The sequence below is a fragment of the Gavialis gangeticus genome, unplaced genomic scaffold, assembly GCF_001723915.1.
Source record: "Gavialis gangeticus isolate Ggan-Ray unplaced genomic scaffold, GavGan_comp1, whole genome shotgun sequence".
Taxonomy (NCBI): Eukaryota; Metazoa; Chordata; order Crocodylia; family Gavialidae; genus Gavialis; species Gavialis gangeticus.
Window position 1 is genome coordinate 3351398 of NW_017728998.1, and position 16595 is coordinate 3367992.

General features: G+C 60.0%; 1 protein-coding gene and 1 long non-coding RNA gene across 2 annotated transcripts in view; both read right to left on the minus strand.

The window, feature by feature from the left end:
- ZFPM1 (zinc finger protein, FOG family member 1) overlaps window positions 1-16595 on the minus strand; it is an 89937-nt gene that overhangs the window by 3723 nt on the left and 69619 nt on the right. The window contains exons 4-8 of the mRNA XM_019505259.1: window positions 8283-8416; window positions 1702-1804; window positions 849-1058; window positions 371-595; window positions 1-74 (exon numbers count right to left, since the gene is read on the minus strand). The exon at window positions 1-74 is cut by the window's left edge and continues 10 nt beyond it. Of these exons, the coding sequence (XP_019360804.1) occupies window positions 1-74; window positions 371-595; window positions 849-1058; window positions 1702-1804; window positions 8283-8416 (746 nt within the window). The remainder of the gene's footprint in view (window positions 75-370; window positions 596-848; window positions 1059-1701; window positions 1805-8282; window positions 8417-16595) is intronic.
- LOC109289399 lies at window positions 5078-6713 on the minus strand. The gene is made up of 2 exons (XR_002095351.1): window positions 6681-6713; window positions 5078-6108 (listed from the first exon to the last, which is right to left on the minus strand). It is a non-coding gene; the product is annotated as an uncharacterized LOC109289399 (long non-coding RNA).

A 16595-nucleotide genomic window follows, 5' to 3' on the forward strand; every position in this document is an offset into this window, starting at 1 on the left:
CTTGAGGTGCCGCTCGCAGTTGGCCTTGGTGGTGAAGGCAGACAGGCAGATCAGGCACACAAACGGCCTCTCTCCTGCAAGACAGGCGCACGGACGAGTGACGACAGGGCACAGCACGTGCTGCACCGGGGCCCTCTGTGTGCAGGCCCTGGGGGCTAAGGTCGAAGGCTCCCCTGGGCCTTGCATGGTCCCTGTAGCAGCCACGTGCAATAGATCCAGCCGCCCTGGACTCCCCCGGTGCCCAGATGGGGCAGGGGAGACTTGGGCACCAGAGAGGTAGGCACAGGGTCCTGGCATAGGGGAGGACCGGAGCAGATGGGGAAAATGCACCAGAAGCTGCAGTCTGGCACCGCCAACCCCTGCCCCGTACCGCTGTGGCTGCGCATGTGGATCTCCAGGGAGCTGGCGCTGGGGCAGCTCTTCTTGCACTGGGGGAAGGGGCAGATGCGCTCGTTGGGGTAGGTCTCCTTGGGCTTCTCGTCGGCGGCAGGCGAGGCGGAGCTCTGCCGGCTGGCGCAGTAGTACATGAGGTGGGCTTGCAGGTTGCGCTCGCTGCGGTACCAGATCCCGCAGTCCTTGCAGGGGAAGACGTCCTCTGCGGGGGGGGGGAGACGGGGCAGGGGGCATTAGCCAGGCTGAGATAGACTCCCCCCACCCTCAAGCAGGTGCTGATGATGCCCCAAATCTGGGAGAAGGGAACAGGAGGAGCATGGGGTGGGGGTGAAATGCAGCCAGGCCACCCTGGGGGAAACTGAGGCACGGGGAGGAGGGCTGGCGAGCAGGGCCTGCTCCTCCTCAGAGCCAGCAGCCAGGGCTGATCCCAGGGCACAGGCAGGACCCCGTCTTACTGTTCACGACGGCCGTGGCCAGGATGGCAGCCATGCCAGCCTGCTGGGGCAGAAGCTGGATGTCAGAGTGCAGCGTGGCCGGGTACGGGACGTCGCCGGGCTCTGGCTTCACAGCGTGGTTGGGGATGGCCTGTGGCTCAGTCATCACGATGGCGCTCAGCGGCTCGCCCTCCCGCACGGCCTGCGTGGTCTTGCACCAGATGCCTTCATCTGTGGAGGCAAGGGTGCGGGGATGAGGGGGGCACTGGATGCCAGGACCCCACTTTCCCAGCCCTGCTGCCAGCCGTGCTCCAGAGACAGGCAAGGACCCTGTAAGCATCTCCTTGCACCACGCTCTGCTCGCCTTCCTGACCCCGCTGCTGCCCTGAAGCATGGAGATAAGCAAGCCCCAAACAGCTCACATCAGCATCGTAACAACACCTGATCTCTCCTGAGCTCCTCCCGGAAAAAACCTGGACAGGGGGATTTGCAGAGAGATGGCAGCCTGACACTGCCCATCCACACAGCTGCGGAGATCAGATCCCAACCAGACCGGGAAGCAGGAGCTGGTGGGGGCACAGCCTCTGTGCTAATGGGATCACCGAGCCAGCAGATCCGGAGCGGCTGCCTGTCCCCTGCCTCCCATCCCCGGGCCAGCCGGGAGGTGGCGGTGTCAGCCCGTGCTTTGGGCTGAGCTCTTTGATCAGCTGCTCCCGGCTCTGGAGGATGCTGGCGCCGGCTCATGAAACCAGCCACCGCCTCCTTCTGCACCCACTGCCCACCCTGGGAAGGAGGTTTCTGGGGGCAAGGCACGGGATGCCACTGTCCCTCGCCCCCATGCTGGCCCCGTAAGAGCCCTGACGTGGGTACCAACCCTTCCTGTAGATCACCGCATTGGCCTCAGCCTCGGTGGACACCAGGGGCAGGTGGGACAGCCAGCAGTGCTCGTCTCCCAGGATCAGGGTCACCGGTGGGTTCTGTCAACAGCAGAAGAGGGTGAGGGCGGGCGGGCATGGGGGGAGATGGGGTGGGCCAAGAGCAGGCAGGGCCCACCCCGTCCCAAAATCAACTGCGTGAGGCATACATGCATGCACACCAGGCACCCCCCCTGCACGGGAGATGGACTGCACGAACCGCCATGGCTAGCGTGCCAGGCTGGACGCTGCCAGTGCTGGTGGGTGACAGCGTCACGGCAAGGAGAGCGCTCATCCCTGCCTCTGCTGCACTCAGGGGTGAACAGCCAGCACCGCCCCATCCCCTTGCACCCACGATCCCCTCCTGGCTGCTCCTGCCGCACCCAGCAGCGCCCGGGGCTGGAGACAACACAGTCCGGCCCCCTGTCCGACACCGTCCCGTTGCACTGCAAGGCGGATGCCTGCCCAGCCTTGTTGCAATGCAACGTATGTGCAGGCATGTGTGCATGCACGTGTGTGTAAATGCACAGGTGCACAAGGGGAAAAGGATGCTGCGCACGCAGCTCCTGCCAGGGGAGAGCTGAAAGCTGCTCCCGCGCTGCCCTCCCCATCCCGCTGCCTGGTCCTGGGCTCCGACCTGCGCCACCTTCCTGCGCCATTAATGAATATTAATGAGCAGAAGAGGGGAAAAAAAAATTAATCTGCCAGCTCCTGGGCTGGTGGCGGCAGGAACGACAGAGAATCTCATTACGGCTCCCAACAGCTCTGAACCCTCCGACTCCGCCTGACGGGCTCGGGCGGTTCGGGCCTTATCGCTGCCAGGAGCACAGTGCTCCCGGCGTGATAACACATGCACACATGCATGCACAGACACGCAGACATGCTCAGACAGACGCACACATGCTCAGCCACTTGCACGCATACGCACACTTAAGTATACACAAAGATACACCCCCCCATATGCACGCATATATGTACACTCAGACACATGGGAATAGACACATCCTCACAGAAGCACACGTGGACACACACAGATATGCTCACAGGCACATGCACACGTTCAGACTCATGCATGTACACATGGCCACACATGTATGCTTGTTCACTGCACACTCACCGACAAAGTTTGCAGACTTTTGCACATACCTGCACTCGTACACATGCATTCATGCATGCTTGTACATCAAAACAACTGCACTCCCGCATGCTTGTACACCCAGACACCCGTACTCACACATGCTTCTACATGCAGACACCCGCACTCCCACATGCTTGTACACCCAGACAGGCACCTGCACTCCCACATGCTTGTAAATGCAGACAAACACTCACACTTGCACACACACTTGCTGATGGCACAGGACTGATCTTTTTTGGCATATGGCTTTGGGGAGCAAAAAGACCTATGCAGCCTGCTGATGGTCTAAAGCACAACGCCTCCCCCGCCACAACGTGCACCAGCCTGTGCATAGCAAGGTCAGGGTCGGGATGCGGGGGCTGGAAACAGGGCTCTCCCAGCCGCGGGCTGTATGGAGAAGTGCAGCCCGTGTGCAGCATGGGGGTACATACAGCGGTGGTGAAGGCCAGTGCAGGGCCCATGTCCCAGCCATGCCAGGTCCAGCACTGGTGCTGCTGGGAGGAAGTGGCTGCTCAGTCTGCTCCCTGCACCCAGCCGAGGTGGGCATCGGTGCCCTGAACCGCTGGATACTCTTGCTGTGGGAATTCGTGGGAAAGCAGGACAGGTGGGGGGGCCACGGCATTGCCCCAGAGTGGGGGGCAGGACTCATCCTCTTCTGGTACCCATCCCTGAAAAGGGCAGGCTCAGCCCAGCCTCAGTGGGTGCTCCCAGCTGGGCTGGGGAGGGGGTGGGCTGGAGCAAAACCTCGCTTGCCCTCCCCTGCACAGCCCGACTCGGCCTCCCCAGCTGGCCAGCGCCTCTGAGAACCCTCCTTGTTCTCCTGGTAACAAAGAGGTCAGTGTCTCGGCTCTGAACCGGGTGCGATAACCATCGGAAACCCTATCTGTGCCGCATCCGCTCGCGCCGCGCTCCCTGGGGCAGGGCTGGCCCTGCGTTCCCGGCTCCCGAACTGCCCCGCGGCTGGTCGGCAACCTTCACCCGGGGCTGCCGGGCACTCGGGGGATGCAGACTCAGGTGCTCCCCTGGCAGGGTGCTGTGCCAGCTGCCGGGGCAGACCTGGCTGGGTAGGTGCCCCAGTCCAGCCAGGCATTGCCCCTGCATGGGGGGGTTGGCAAAGCTCCCGGGAGGCCAGGATGCTCCCAGCTCAGGCCTCATCGCAGGGCTTGCATGCACCAGCCTGGGTGCATGCCATCCTTCGGGCCCTGGCAGCCTCTGCAGCGACCCTCTGGTCCTGGAGCTGGTGCAGAGTCGTGCCCTGCTGGCCCCTGGCACAGGTCTGCACACGCCTCCGGGGAGCACAGGTCCCTTCCTCCGGCTGCAGGCCAGGCGGGTGCCTGGTCAACCATAGCCCATGCTACTTTACTTTGTCCAATTAGCCCTGGGGACACAGCACACACCTGGATGAGTCCCAGGGCCGGAGCCTCCCTGCAGGCACTTGCAGCATGCCTGAACACTCCAGGTCCAACAACGCTGGGGGGGGGGGGTCAGCGTTGCGCCCATTATACAGACCGGAAACTGAGGCACCGCATGGCACAGTGACTTGACCAGGACCGCGAGCAAGTTGTTGGCAGAGACAGGGTGCCATCACTAGTGTTCCTGACTCCCAGCCCTGTGCTCAGCTGGAGGCATTTCTACCTCCTGTCTGGATGGGGCTCAAGGGGCTATGAGCATTGGGCATGGTCTCGCTCTGCAGCAGACGAGGACCATCTCTTCCTGCCATGGGCCAGCCCTGCGGCCTCCTGGCTCAGAGACTATGAAGAGACAAGGCAGCCTGGGACTGGAGCGAGAGGTACAGCCAGACCCTCCTTGTCCTTGGCGAGGGCCGTGGGTCCCAGGCCCCATCCCTGCCAGGATGGCAGCCTCCCCCTGCATCCTCCTGGCGCGCAGGGGAGGCCAGGCCTTGCTCTTCCTCCTCCTCTTCCCAACAACAAAGGCAAATAGACTGGAGGGCGATAGCGCCTATCAGGGATGGAGCTGCGATTCCTTCCTCAGTTCTCCGGGCAGAGATAGCGCGGGAGGCGAGCGGCAGAGAAAAGCAGGGCTGGAAACCATCAGCGCGGCTCGATAAGGAGCCGCTGAAATGGGAGCAAAAATATTTAGACAATAAATGAAGTATCAGAAAAGCCGCGCATATCTTTAAGGAATCAATCATCCTGTACCGGGTGTCTGGACATACGGCGCCAAAGGAGAGATAGCTGCCGAACTGGGGAGATAAGGGTTAATCAAGGATTTAATTCGGCAAAGATAAACGGGGCCGGAGCTAAGGAGAAAGAAAAAAAAGAGACAGAGAGAAGCAGCCAAGACTTTCTGTCCTGCTCTCTCTTGCAAGAACCTAAAGGGAACTGCCTCCAGCTCTCCTTTCCCGACACCCTGCACCTGGGGGATGCACAGCTGAGGCCTGGGAAACTCGGCTCGGCCTGGCAGCACCACACGGACCCAGCCCAGGGCTGGCCAAAGCGCGGAGGAGAGGAGCACGTGCAGCCCCGTGCACCCCAGCTTGTCTCTAGACAGGTCCGTGATGGCTTGGGATGCACTGGTCCTCGTCTCCACCCCGCACCAAACCTGCTGCCCTCCTACGGCTCGAGGCTGGACTGACGACCGCTGGAGACTCCTTCAGCCCGACCGCTCTAGGGTTTCCTAGCACTAAAGATGATATGTGTAGAGTGTGCGTGAGCACACCCGCCCCCATGAAGTTCACACACACACACACACACAGAAGTACACACCCCATGAAGCTATCACCTGTCCCATGAAGCTAACACACACATGCATGTACACCCACCCATCCAAGTGAACACACACATGCACCTCTTACTCATGCACAGGCAAACACTAGTGAAGCTGATACCCACTCACACATTCCTCCATGAAGCAGTGTCACACACACGTACACCCATGAAGCTAACACACACACACACACACGCAAGTACACACCCCATGAGGCTATCACCCCCCATGAAGCCAACACACATATGCATGTACACCCACCCCTCCACGAAGCTAATGCACACATACATACAACACTCCCATGAAGCTTTCGCACATGTGCATGTGCACACCAGTGAAGCTGACACACTCACACACCTCTCCATGAAGCTCTCACACACACACCCTGACACCCATGAAGCTAACACACACATGCAAGTACATGCCCCATGAAGCACCTCCCCATGAAGCTAACACACATATGCATGTACATCCACCCATCCAAGTGAACACACACATGCACCTCTTACACATGCACAGGCAAACACTAGTGAAGCTGATATCCACTCACACATTCCTCCATGAAGCACTCTGTCACACACACATGTACACCCATGAAGCTAACACACACACACACACACACACACACACACGTACACACCCCATGAGGCTACCACCCCCCATGAAGCCAACACATATGCATGTATACCCACCCATCCATGAAGCTAACACACACATGCACCCATACACACAAAACACTCATGAAGCATTTGCACATGCACACACCAGTGAAGCTGACACCCCCCCTCCATGAAGCTCACACACACCCATGAAGCTAACACACACATGCAAGCACACACCCCATGAAGCTATCACCCGTCATGAAGCTAACACACATATGCATGTACACTCACCCATCCATGAAACTAATACACACATGTGCACACACACACCATACCCATGAAGCTCTCGCACATGCAAACACTAGTGAAGCTGACACACACACACACACCCCTCCATGAAGCTCACACCCCCCTACACTCACACACGCAAGTACACTCCCCTCATTAAGCTAACACACATATGCAGTTACACACAACATACCCATGAAGCTCTCACACATGCACATACCACTGAAGCTGACAACCACCCACACACACACCTACACCCATGAAGCTCTCATACACACACACACAGAGCCATGAAACTCTCTCTCACACACACCCATTCCTGAAGCTCTCACACACCCACCTCCCATGAAATACACACATGCACATCCTTGAAGCTCACCCCCATGAATTGCTGTCTCACACCCCCCCCATAAAACTCACACACACATCCATCCATCCACCCACAAAGCTCTCACACACCCACCTCCCATGAAACTTTCTTACAGATGCACACCCATAAAGCTCTCTCTCTCACACACACACACACACACACACACACACATACACAGAGCTTATCCAGACCCCACAGGCTCCAGACCCCAGACCGGGAGGGTCCCCCTGCCCAGCGGCTCCGCTGAGGGTAGCTGCAGCGGACATGCAGAAAGCCTGCAGAGAAGCCTTCCATGCACCGGTGCCCCGTTGCCCTGTGGCAGACCGGCGCCGGAGGCCGCCCTGCCCATGCCCACCTCTCCTGTGTGGCGGGGCCAGATGTCCCCTGGTAGGGCACACGAGAGAGGGTGGTGCATGTCCCAGTGGCAGGGCCTGGACACAGCACTGGCTGCTGTGGTGCAGCCCTAGGGAGCTGCAATGTGCTTTTGCACTGAATTGCAGCCAGGTGCTGGGCTTGGGGGGGAAAGGAGGGGAGCATAGGAGCAAGATGCACCCAGTGCCCAGCCTAAGCAGCCCCCAAACCTCCTGCTGAATCCTGGACTGGGCCCAACCAGGCTCTGCCCTCTACGTCCTGCCAGGAGGAGGATTCCTGCCCCGCACCTTGAACCCGAGTCGGACTCCAGCAGTGCCCATGCGTCTGCTTTTGCAAAAGCCTGGCACTTTGAGCTGCCCTCTGTGCTCCTGGCGACACAGCTAGCTCCCTCCCTGCTACCCTGGGCAGCGGTGGGCACACTGCAGCCCACGTTGCTCACACATCCTCCCTCCTCTGTCCCCCTTCTCTGCTGGACAACATCCCCAAGCAGAGGAGGGAAGGAATCAGCTCCCAGGAGCCGGACCACACTCCCTGGTGCTGGGGCCTTTCCCGGAGGGGAAACGCAGTGGGCTTTTGCAAAAGGAGCAGGACACAAGGGAGGGCTCCCCTGCTCAGAGCTGCTGTCTGCCCCGCGCTGCCCATTGACGATGCAGGTCATGCCAGCGTCTGCCCGGAGATCCCAGCCTCCCACTGCGGGGACGGCGGCGCAGGCGATCAGGACCCCGCCGACGCATAAACAAATCTGTGCATACGCAGATGGGGGCAGCTAGTCGTTTGCACAAAACCTCTTCACCTTCAGTCTCAATGCAGAGGGACATTGCCTGCACGTTTGCAGAGGAATACAGCATCGGGCAAGAGGCCAGCTGGGAGAAGGCCATGCGGGGTCCTCGTCTCGACCCAGCGGGGCTGAGAGGTGCGATGCTCTTGCGGGAGGGGCAGACATCGTGCCCCCCAGGCATGGGGCTGGGGAGTCAAGGGCTTGGCAAGCAAGGCCAAGGTTGGGGGAGCCAGCGCCCAAATGTTGCGAGAGGAGGGGGTCCTTACTGTCTCGTTCTGCTCCGGAGACGCCGACTCGCCGTGGATGTTCCCGTGGTACGGCCCCCAGCGCAGCCCCGCGGGTAGGCTCTGCCGGGCACGGATGCGGCTCTCCCCCTCCGGCTCGACCAGCTCCAGCTCATCTGGGGAGAGAGGACAAGGGGCAGTGAGAGAGGGGCTGGCTGATCCTCCCACGCCGTTCACCCCCCTTCCCTGGATGCAACATCCTGCTCGGATGTAGGGCCCAGCTAGCACGGCAGGTACCAAACCCAACCTCTATGCACGGGATCTGCATCTACACCCTCTCCCGGGACTCGCGTGGCTGGCTGGTCCCTTGCTAAGCAGAACCATTGCCCCTTTCCACCCTGCTCAGCGAGGTCTTTCAATCCTAAATCCCCCTGGATGTTCCCAGAGGAAAGCATCCTAGATGGGAGGGCAAGAGGCTGAGCACAAATCCATAGCTACCAAACCCAGAAGTTTTATAAGCCCAACAGCAGCAGCTTGCTGTAGCCGGGGAAGGGAAGGAAATCACATCTGGGTCTTGGCTGCTCTCGGTCCTTTATGATGGGGATGACCTTGGCCACTGATGAGGACTTCAGGAAAGGTCACACGTGCAGCAGACACCACAGTGCTATCCTGACGGAGCAGAGCAGAGGGATGCACCCCCAGAAAAGCAGAACTCATGGGATGGGGGTGCCCGTACCACCAGCAAAAGAAGCAAGCAATCTCGGTTTAACTTCCCTTTGTCCTGGGATAACAGCGTGCACGCAGGCGGTTACACCTGGCGATGCCCTCCTTTCCTGCAGCAGCTCAGCCCGAGCCATAAGGGCACAAAGCAGCAGAGGCCCAGCTGCATCCAAAGGGCCTTGCCTGTCAAGACACCGGGGTAAGCATTTCCCCAAGCTGGAGAAAAGCTGAGTGGGCTCCAAGCATCAGGCTACGTGGAGATACGGCAGTGATGTCCCAGGCGCGTCAGCGGTGCGCTGGGAGAACGATGCAGTTCCCCGTACAACAAGGAGCCTGGCACCTAGGTCGGGCCGCATTGGGGGTGACAGGGGGGAAACAGGGCTGGGATGGGCTCGGTACAGCCCATCAAGCCCGGTCGGCTTGGGCTGACTGCGGGGACTGACCCTGAGCAGGGCTGGGAGGTTGGGTACCGGTGCATTAGCAAATCCCACCTGCAGCTTCACTTCTCCAGCCTAAAGCATCTCACAGGCTTGCTCCGTTTGGGGCTGGAGGATCCTTCCCCCCTGGGTCTCTCTCCGGGCAGCTGGAGTTCGCAGGGGTTGGGGCAGGGAGATGCGAGGATCCACTTTGCTTCCTAGAACCCTAAGTCCGAGGCAGCTTTCGGGCTTAATGGCCTTGATTATCTGATAAGCTTCTGGGTTTAATGGGTGAGATAACATGTAAATACACTCTGAAGGCTGCTCGAAAATGTTTTAACTGCGCCTTTGTCTTTCGGCGTGCAGATAAGATGGCAGCTAACCAATACTCAAATGGAGGCTAAATGGAGGCTCCCAGCACCCCGCTGGGAAGAGAGAGGCCGGCAGGGATGGGATGGATCCGGCTTCTCTGCAGGGAGATGCTTCAGGGAGGCACCTGCGCCCAGATCCCCTCTATAGGATGCCACGGCACGGATGACCGACCGCCCCCGAAATTCAAATGCTCGCTGGCTCCGAATACTGAACGGGGCCGGGGCAGTGGGAAAGTCGTGTGCCTCAAACCATCACTTGATGCAACAGCTTGGCTGCATTGTATGAGGTCAAAGAGGCTTGAACCCCAAGGACCAGAACAGGGATCCCACTTACAGGGGATACTGGGATCTGAAGGAGTCAGAGCAATGCCCAGAACTGCACCCTTCCTTCTCCCAGGGATAAATGACCTCTCTGACTGTCGGCTAGGTCAGAAACCAGACCCTTTGGAGGTTGATGCACAAAGCTCCACTGCTCGAGCTGAAGAAACAGCTCCGTTAGCTGGTAGCAGAGCAGAGACTCACACCTGGAGCTACCTGCTGGCTCAAGCCTGAAGAAGAAAAGCCAAGAGACCCCACAGACAAAGGCAGCTGCAACAGCAAAGGTAAGGGCATGCAATGATGCCCATCCCTTGGTACATGCCCATTTGCATATGCAAATAGCACCTGCATTTCGCCTTGTCCATGCCGAACTGGTTCTATGCACATGGCAATACCTGACTGGCACATGTGCACATGCACACACACACGTAAACACACACACACGGCATGCTCTGCCGTCCAATCCTCTTGCCCCAGCATCGTGCCCCTGTTGGGCAATAGCCCTATCTGGCAGGTCCAGCCAATGAATGAATGAATGAATGAAAGGATTCAGGTAGTAGCTGTATTGGTCTAGAGGCAAAAGGAATCAGGACTCATGGTAGAGGCGATCTCTTTTATTAGCCCGACTCGATTTTGGCAAAAAAAATTCCTTTAAATTTCCTTTAAAGAATTTTTTTTGCAAAAAACCAGTTGGTCCGATAAAAGATATCACCTCTACCATAAGTCCTGATTCCTGAATGAATGAGCTTTTAGGTAAGAGCAGCCGAGAACTTCCCTCCTTCCCAGCTCCACCTCCTGCACCAGCCGGTGACCGCCAAGCCCTGGGATACAGGGATTGGGTACCCAGGGAGGGGTGGATTCAGGGGTTTGCAAGAGCAGATCAGACAGGCACCTGCCAGGAATGGGGTAGGCTCATATGCTGGAGCTGGTGGTGGGGCTGGACCGTAGGACCTCCAGCCCCGTGTCCTTTGAGGACTTTGGAGCCTCATCCCGCGCAGCGTGGGAGCAGGGAGGCAGCTGTGAAAATGCCATCGATAATCAGAGATGCGGCAAGGATGAGGCAGTAGGGAGTGGAACAGATCGAGGGCGGGCATGTCTGTGATCCCCCGCGGGGGTCCTCTGGGCTCAGGAGGATGACAGCTTTGCTTCCTCCAGCCCCTCGAAGGGCACTAGCCCTAGGGGACATCTCCTGCCAGCCTCCTAGGAGCATCGGTGTGTACTTTAGGGCTGTCACGCTCGGACACCAACTTGGCTCCAAGGATGGGAACAGCCACCGTGCAACTTAGATGCACGGGGGGTCCCAGGAGCACCCTACTGCGACCCCTCGAGCCCTGTGGGCTGGGCTGGCTAAGGGGCCTGGACGCCACATGGGTGTCCAGCTCCCTTTGGCCCAGGCCCCATCCCTGTGTGGCTACGCTCCCAAATGCCCCCCAGCCCCGCTGCTCCTCAGAGGAGATGCCCCTTGCACACAGAAAGGACTCAGGTATCTGGAGAGGGGCTTGAACTCGCTCCTTTGGGGTTGGAGCGAGATCCCTTTAAGGGGCTCTGCACGGCAGGTGGCAGAAGGAGCAGCAATGGGCTCAAGCTGCAGCAAGGAAAGTTGAGGTTAGATACTAGGGAAAACTCTCTCACTAGGAGGGTGATGAAGCTAGAACGGGTTACCCGGAGAGGTTGGGGAGTCTCCACCTTTGGAGGTTTTTAAGACCCTGGTTGGCTGGGATGATCGAGTTGGGGCTGGTCCTGCTTTGAGCAGGGGGCTGGACTAGAGGTGACCTCCCGACCCTCTTTTTCTATGACTCGGTGCACAGGCAGCAGGGCTCAAACCCCAAACCCTGGCGTCCCGACTTGGAGCTCCAGGGACAAACCCTGGCACCCTCCAGGGAAAGCTCCTGGCCCGTCCATCCGGATGCCGGCGAGGACCCCGGCTCAGCCCAGGGAGTTTGCCTTTGGCCTCACGCAGCAGCAAACAGGAACCCGGGGGCTGATAAGCCTGTCCCGTCCTTTCCAGGGTGGAGAAAGCCCAGCTCCCTGCATGCGTCTCTCCCTCCCAGAGGAAACCTCAGGGGAAATGGGTGACACCCGGGAGGCTCCGACAGCCCCGGGGGTTATGCAGCAGTTTGGGAAACAAGCTAATTTGGTGCCCAACTGCTCCCTGCCCCCCTTCTTCCCGCAGCTCCCCACCCCTGCCCATGTCTCGCTGGCTAATCAGCTGCGTTGGGGTCAGGAGACCATGTCTCCGAGATAAGCCCGCTCGCCTGACACTTTCCATGTCAGAGCACTCCATCTTCTGTGTATCAATCCCCAGCAGAGAAAACACACAGGCGCTGATAAAAGGCGACCGTTCCCCGACACGGGGGGACAAAAATAGTGCGGGCCCAGCCAGCCGCCTTGCACCTTCTGCCTTCACCGGGAAGCAAAGAGGGAGAGAGAGAGGAAGGCCCCGAGGATCGAGATTCGAGGCCCCGGAGTTGTGCAAGTGCCTCGGTCAGGATCCGCGAGTCCCTCTGCACTGCCGTGCATGCCCCTGCATGGCTTGCTTAGGTCTGCAGCGTTACCCGGATGCGGGCAGAGGCTGGGAAGCGGAGGCAGGACTTTTTCTGCCCCAGGCTGGGCGGACCCATGGCCAGACCCGGCGTGGCGGCTCTCGCAGTGACTCGGGGGCCGTCGGGAACAAGAAGCCAGACCGGACTCTTGCACATTAATCCTTGCAGCAGAAATGGCCCAGGACCTCTCAGAGGCCCAAGATCAGTCCCGCCCCAATGCCCCAGCAAGGGGCTTTCCAGCTTGAACGCATCACGGCGGCAGGGAGGGACCCCAACAGCCACGTCCGCTTCGCCCTCGTGCCAACTGGCTGCCCCATAAGGACGCGGGATTTGTTCCTCTCACGTCCAGCCAGAGCGTGCGAGGTCCCCTCCAGCCCTGCTTCCCCGTGACCCCAGACACACGTGCACAGAGGACTGGCTGGCACGTGTACACGTGCATGCATGTAACATGCTAGCGGAGACAAAGCACCTGTTGTTTCCACCGTGCAGAAGCCGGGCGAAGTCAAAAGTCCACGCCTCTGCAACACAGCTGCACCCGACCTCACCTGGGCTGTCTCGTGGCTGCAGCCCTAGGTGCCTGAATCCCCTGGGCCTTTCTAGCAGTCCATACTCCCCTCCAGCCTCGCCTCCCCCCAGGTGCCTGCTGCTACCATCACTGCCAGGTTTAAACCGAGTCCCTGGTTCCACCCCGCAGGTCTCGCTTGCACGTCGAAGGAAACCGCCCTGCACCGCCTGCTGCAATCACGGTCTCGGGGGTCGGGAAGAGATCTCCGGGACCCAGCCCAGGAGAGGTGCAAGTTCTCCCTGCTGTGCATCACACAAGCCACGAGAGCCTCAGCCACGAGCCCACGGTTGCCGCTGGCCGAGCCCAGCTGCAGTTTGGTGCACAGGGGAGGATGCGATGCAGTGGGGATTTCGGCTGCCGTCACCTAGAGGAAGCATCCTTTGCCTGTCAAAGGCTGGGAAACTGAGGCACGCAGGGAGGAGTCCACTAGAGAAGCCCTAAAGCTCTGCAGGGGGCCCAGCACCATGGCCACATTCAGCCTCCCCAACACACACCTTTCTGGTGCCTGCAGTGAGAGGTCTTCCCCGGCCCCGGCCCCACAGACACAGCTCTGACCTGCAAAGTGCCCTCGTCACAGACCACACCGCTGCATTATTTCCAGCACTGCACGGGACCAGGGCACACGCATCTCCCACACCCCGCACGCTTAGGATTCCCATAAACCCGCTGGAAGACCAGGCCCATGCTCCCGTCCCCTGGCACCACGCACTAGAAGCGAAACTAAGAGGCATGATGCCACGTTGTTCTGGTGGGACGTCCGGCTTTCGGTTTAGTGGAGGGGATCGCTCACTCCCCAGCCCCCCTAAGCCAGGGGGAGGTGGAGGAGAGCAAGCGCTCTGCTCCATCGCAGCACAAGGAGCACTGGAACATGGGTCCAGCCCAGAGGAGGGTCCCGTAGCAGCCCCCCAAAACCAGAGATCATCCCCCTCCTAAAGCAGAGCACGGGCTTAGACCTGTGGGGCCCAAACCACCCCCCGCAGCCTTAGATCAGCCTCGGGGCTTGCATCAGATTCCCAGACATGCAGCTGGGAGCAAAGTCCACCCGGACGCGCAAGGCTCCCCGGGAGCTGGGCCCGCAGCGCTGCGCCGCTGGAGGGCAGGCTGGCCGCAGGGGTGGCCCAAGAGCACACGTCTGCCAACACAGAGGGCAGCCAGCCTGCCTCTAGGGCGATCCAGGTCCAGGGGCCGTGTGCCTGCAGCCCCCTCCAGCATGCAGGGAGCGTGGGCTGCAGCAGCCATGTGCAGGCGGGGCTATATCCCGAACCCAGGGATGGCTTCGAAGAGGTGCCAGGGCATCGCAGCGAGGCTGGGCAGCCACCTGGGCACGGCCGTATGAGGTGCCATAGTCACCTGCAGAGGACAAAGCCCGGAGGTCCCAGAAACCCTCGCTCAGCAGGTGCAGACGCCGGCGAGAGGAGGCGGCTCCGGGCTCGCGCATCACATGGCAGGGGGCACGCGCTCCCCGGGTTACCTGGGGCTGTGGCACATCCGCCCCGCGGCCGCATCCAGGCCCCGGCTGCCAGCGCTTAGGCAACGTGAAGCAAACCCAGTCTGGTCCAATCGTGCATGTTATTAAGAGCCGGGCTTTGCTCGCTAATAGCCAAAACAATCTCTCCGACTATCGCAGGGAACAAAGTCCGTTCTCTCTCCTTGTGTGCGCGCGCGGCTCTCCCGGGGCCCCTAATCTCGGGATCTGTGGCGCTGGCTCTGTTTCACCACCCTGCAGGTTAATACAATTCCCACTTATCTAATCTCCCCATCGGTTTCCTGGCAAAACCGGCATCCGATTGGCTCCCGCCAGCCAGCTGGTCTGGAAGTTATCGGAATAATTCCTATCTCCGGGATCATTAACCAAATTGGGCAGGTATCGGGCTGTTTGCTTTGGATGGGGGGGGGAAGATGTAAGTTGTAGGAGGAGGAAAGAAAGGGAAGGGGGGCAAAAAGCCTGGGTGCCACAGGCCCAGGGGGGCAATGCCCAGGGTGCATGGGGGCAGGGGGACATGGATGAGAGCAACAAGCCCCGGCTCTCTCCCAGGGGATCACTGCTTTGCTCCCACAGGAGCTTCCTGCGTGCACACACGCGTGTGTCGGATGCAGACCTTGCCCCATACCCAGCACCGCTGTATTCGCCCGTCTCCCCACATCAGCAGCTGCCACGCTTGCAATACCAGTCGGCTGGCCTGGCCACGGAAAACCCTCCCCTTGCTTCTGCAATGCTCCCATGCTGCAGCATGCTTCCCCTGGCAGTGCCCTGCCTGGGACGCTGCTGGAGCAGCACAGCCCCGCTGCATGGCCGTGACCCTGGGGGCACACTCTGTGCTCCCTCCAGGCCCAGGGCTGGATGCTGCAGAGCCCCTGGCATGCCCAGCCCAGGTGGTAGGCTCTCCCAGCCGGGACAGCCACTGGCACGCCGATCCCACGCGCGTCCACTGCAGGTTAATGGGGGAACGATGCAGCCAGGGAGCTACTCCCAGCTCACGGCATCAGCTCGGGGGCCCTGGCACTCAGACCCCCAGGGCATTTTCCTAATCCAGTCAGCCCCACGGGTACTGGTCCAGCCACCTCCCCTCCTCTGTGCCTCAGTTTCCCCACAGGGATAGTGATACTTCTCCGCCTCCAAGAAACACTCTGCCCTCCCTTTCCCACCCGAAGGTTTCCAAGGATGCGTTGAAGCAGCAGGCAGGAGCTGAATCCCATCCCTACGACGCTGTCAGTGATCCCAGGATAAATAATTTAGACAGCGTGGCTGTCCCCAAAGCCCAGGGCTCCTAGAAACCAAGTAGCTGGAAGGCTGCCCAAGCGGGACAGTGCAAGGACGGGGCCGAAGCTGAGAGGCAAAGGCCACGGGGAGAGATACAAGCAGGGGAATCTGTGCATGGTGGCAGGGTAGAGCCCAGGCCACGGGCAGGGGGCTCGATTGCACGCTACCCCCGTGCCTCCTACCTGCCCTCGAGGCACCCGGTGTCCCCCATGCCCATGGTCCTGCTTTCGCGGGACCAGACCCATCTCTCCAGGGTCTACCTTGCTGTCACAGACCCGGCGCTGATGGGACCTGGGCAAACCTGGGCTCCTTCATGTTGGCACAGCCTGTTTCACCACTCTCCTGGGATGCGGGGAACTGAGACACCGTGCTAGCGCCACGTGGGTGACAGCGATACAGGGCACGTTGCCTCTGGCTATACTGTGGCTCCATTAAAAGCCGGTTCGGAGACAGCAATGCCTCGGCTGTCGAGCCTGGCACCGCTCTCCGGAGGCCTGGCTCCCCACCGCCGCCTCTACATACACACCCGGCAGCGCTGCAGCCTGGCCTCCGATGGCTGCCGGCGCAAGCGGCACATCCGCAAGACGCTCTTCCATCACTGTATGGTCGTGGCTATGCTCAAAAAAAAAAAAAAAAAAAAAAAAATCCTTTTTTTTTTAAC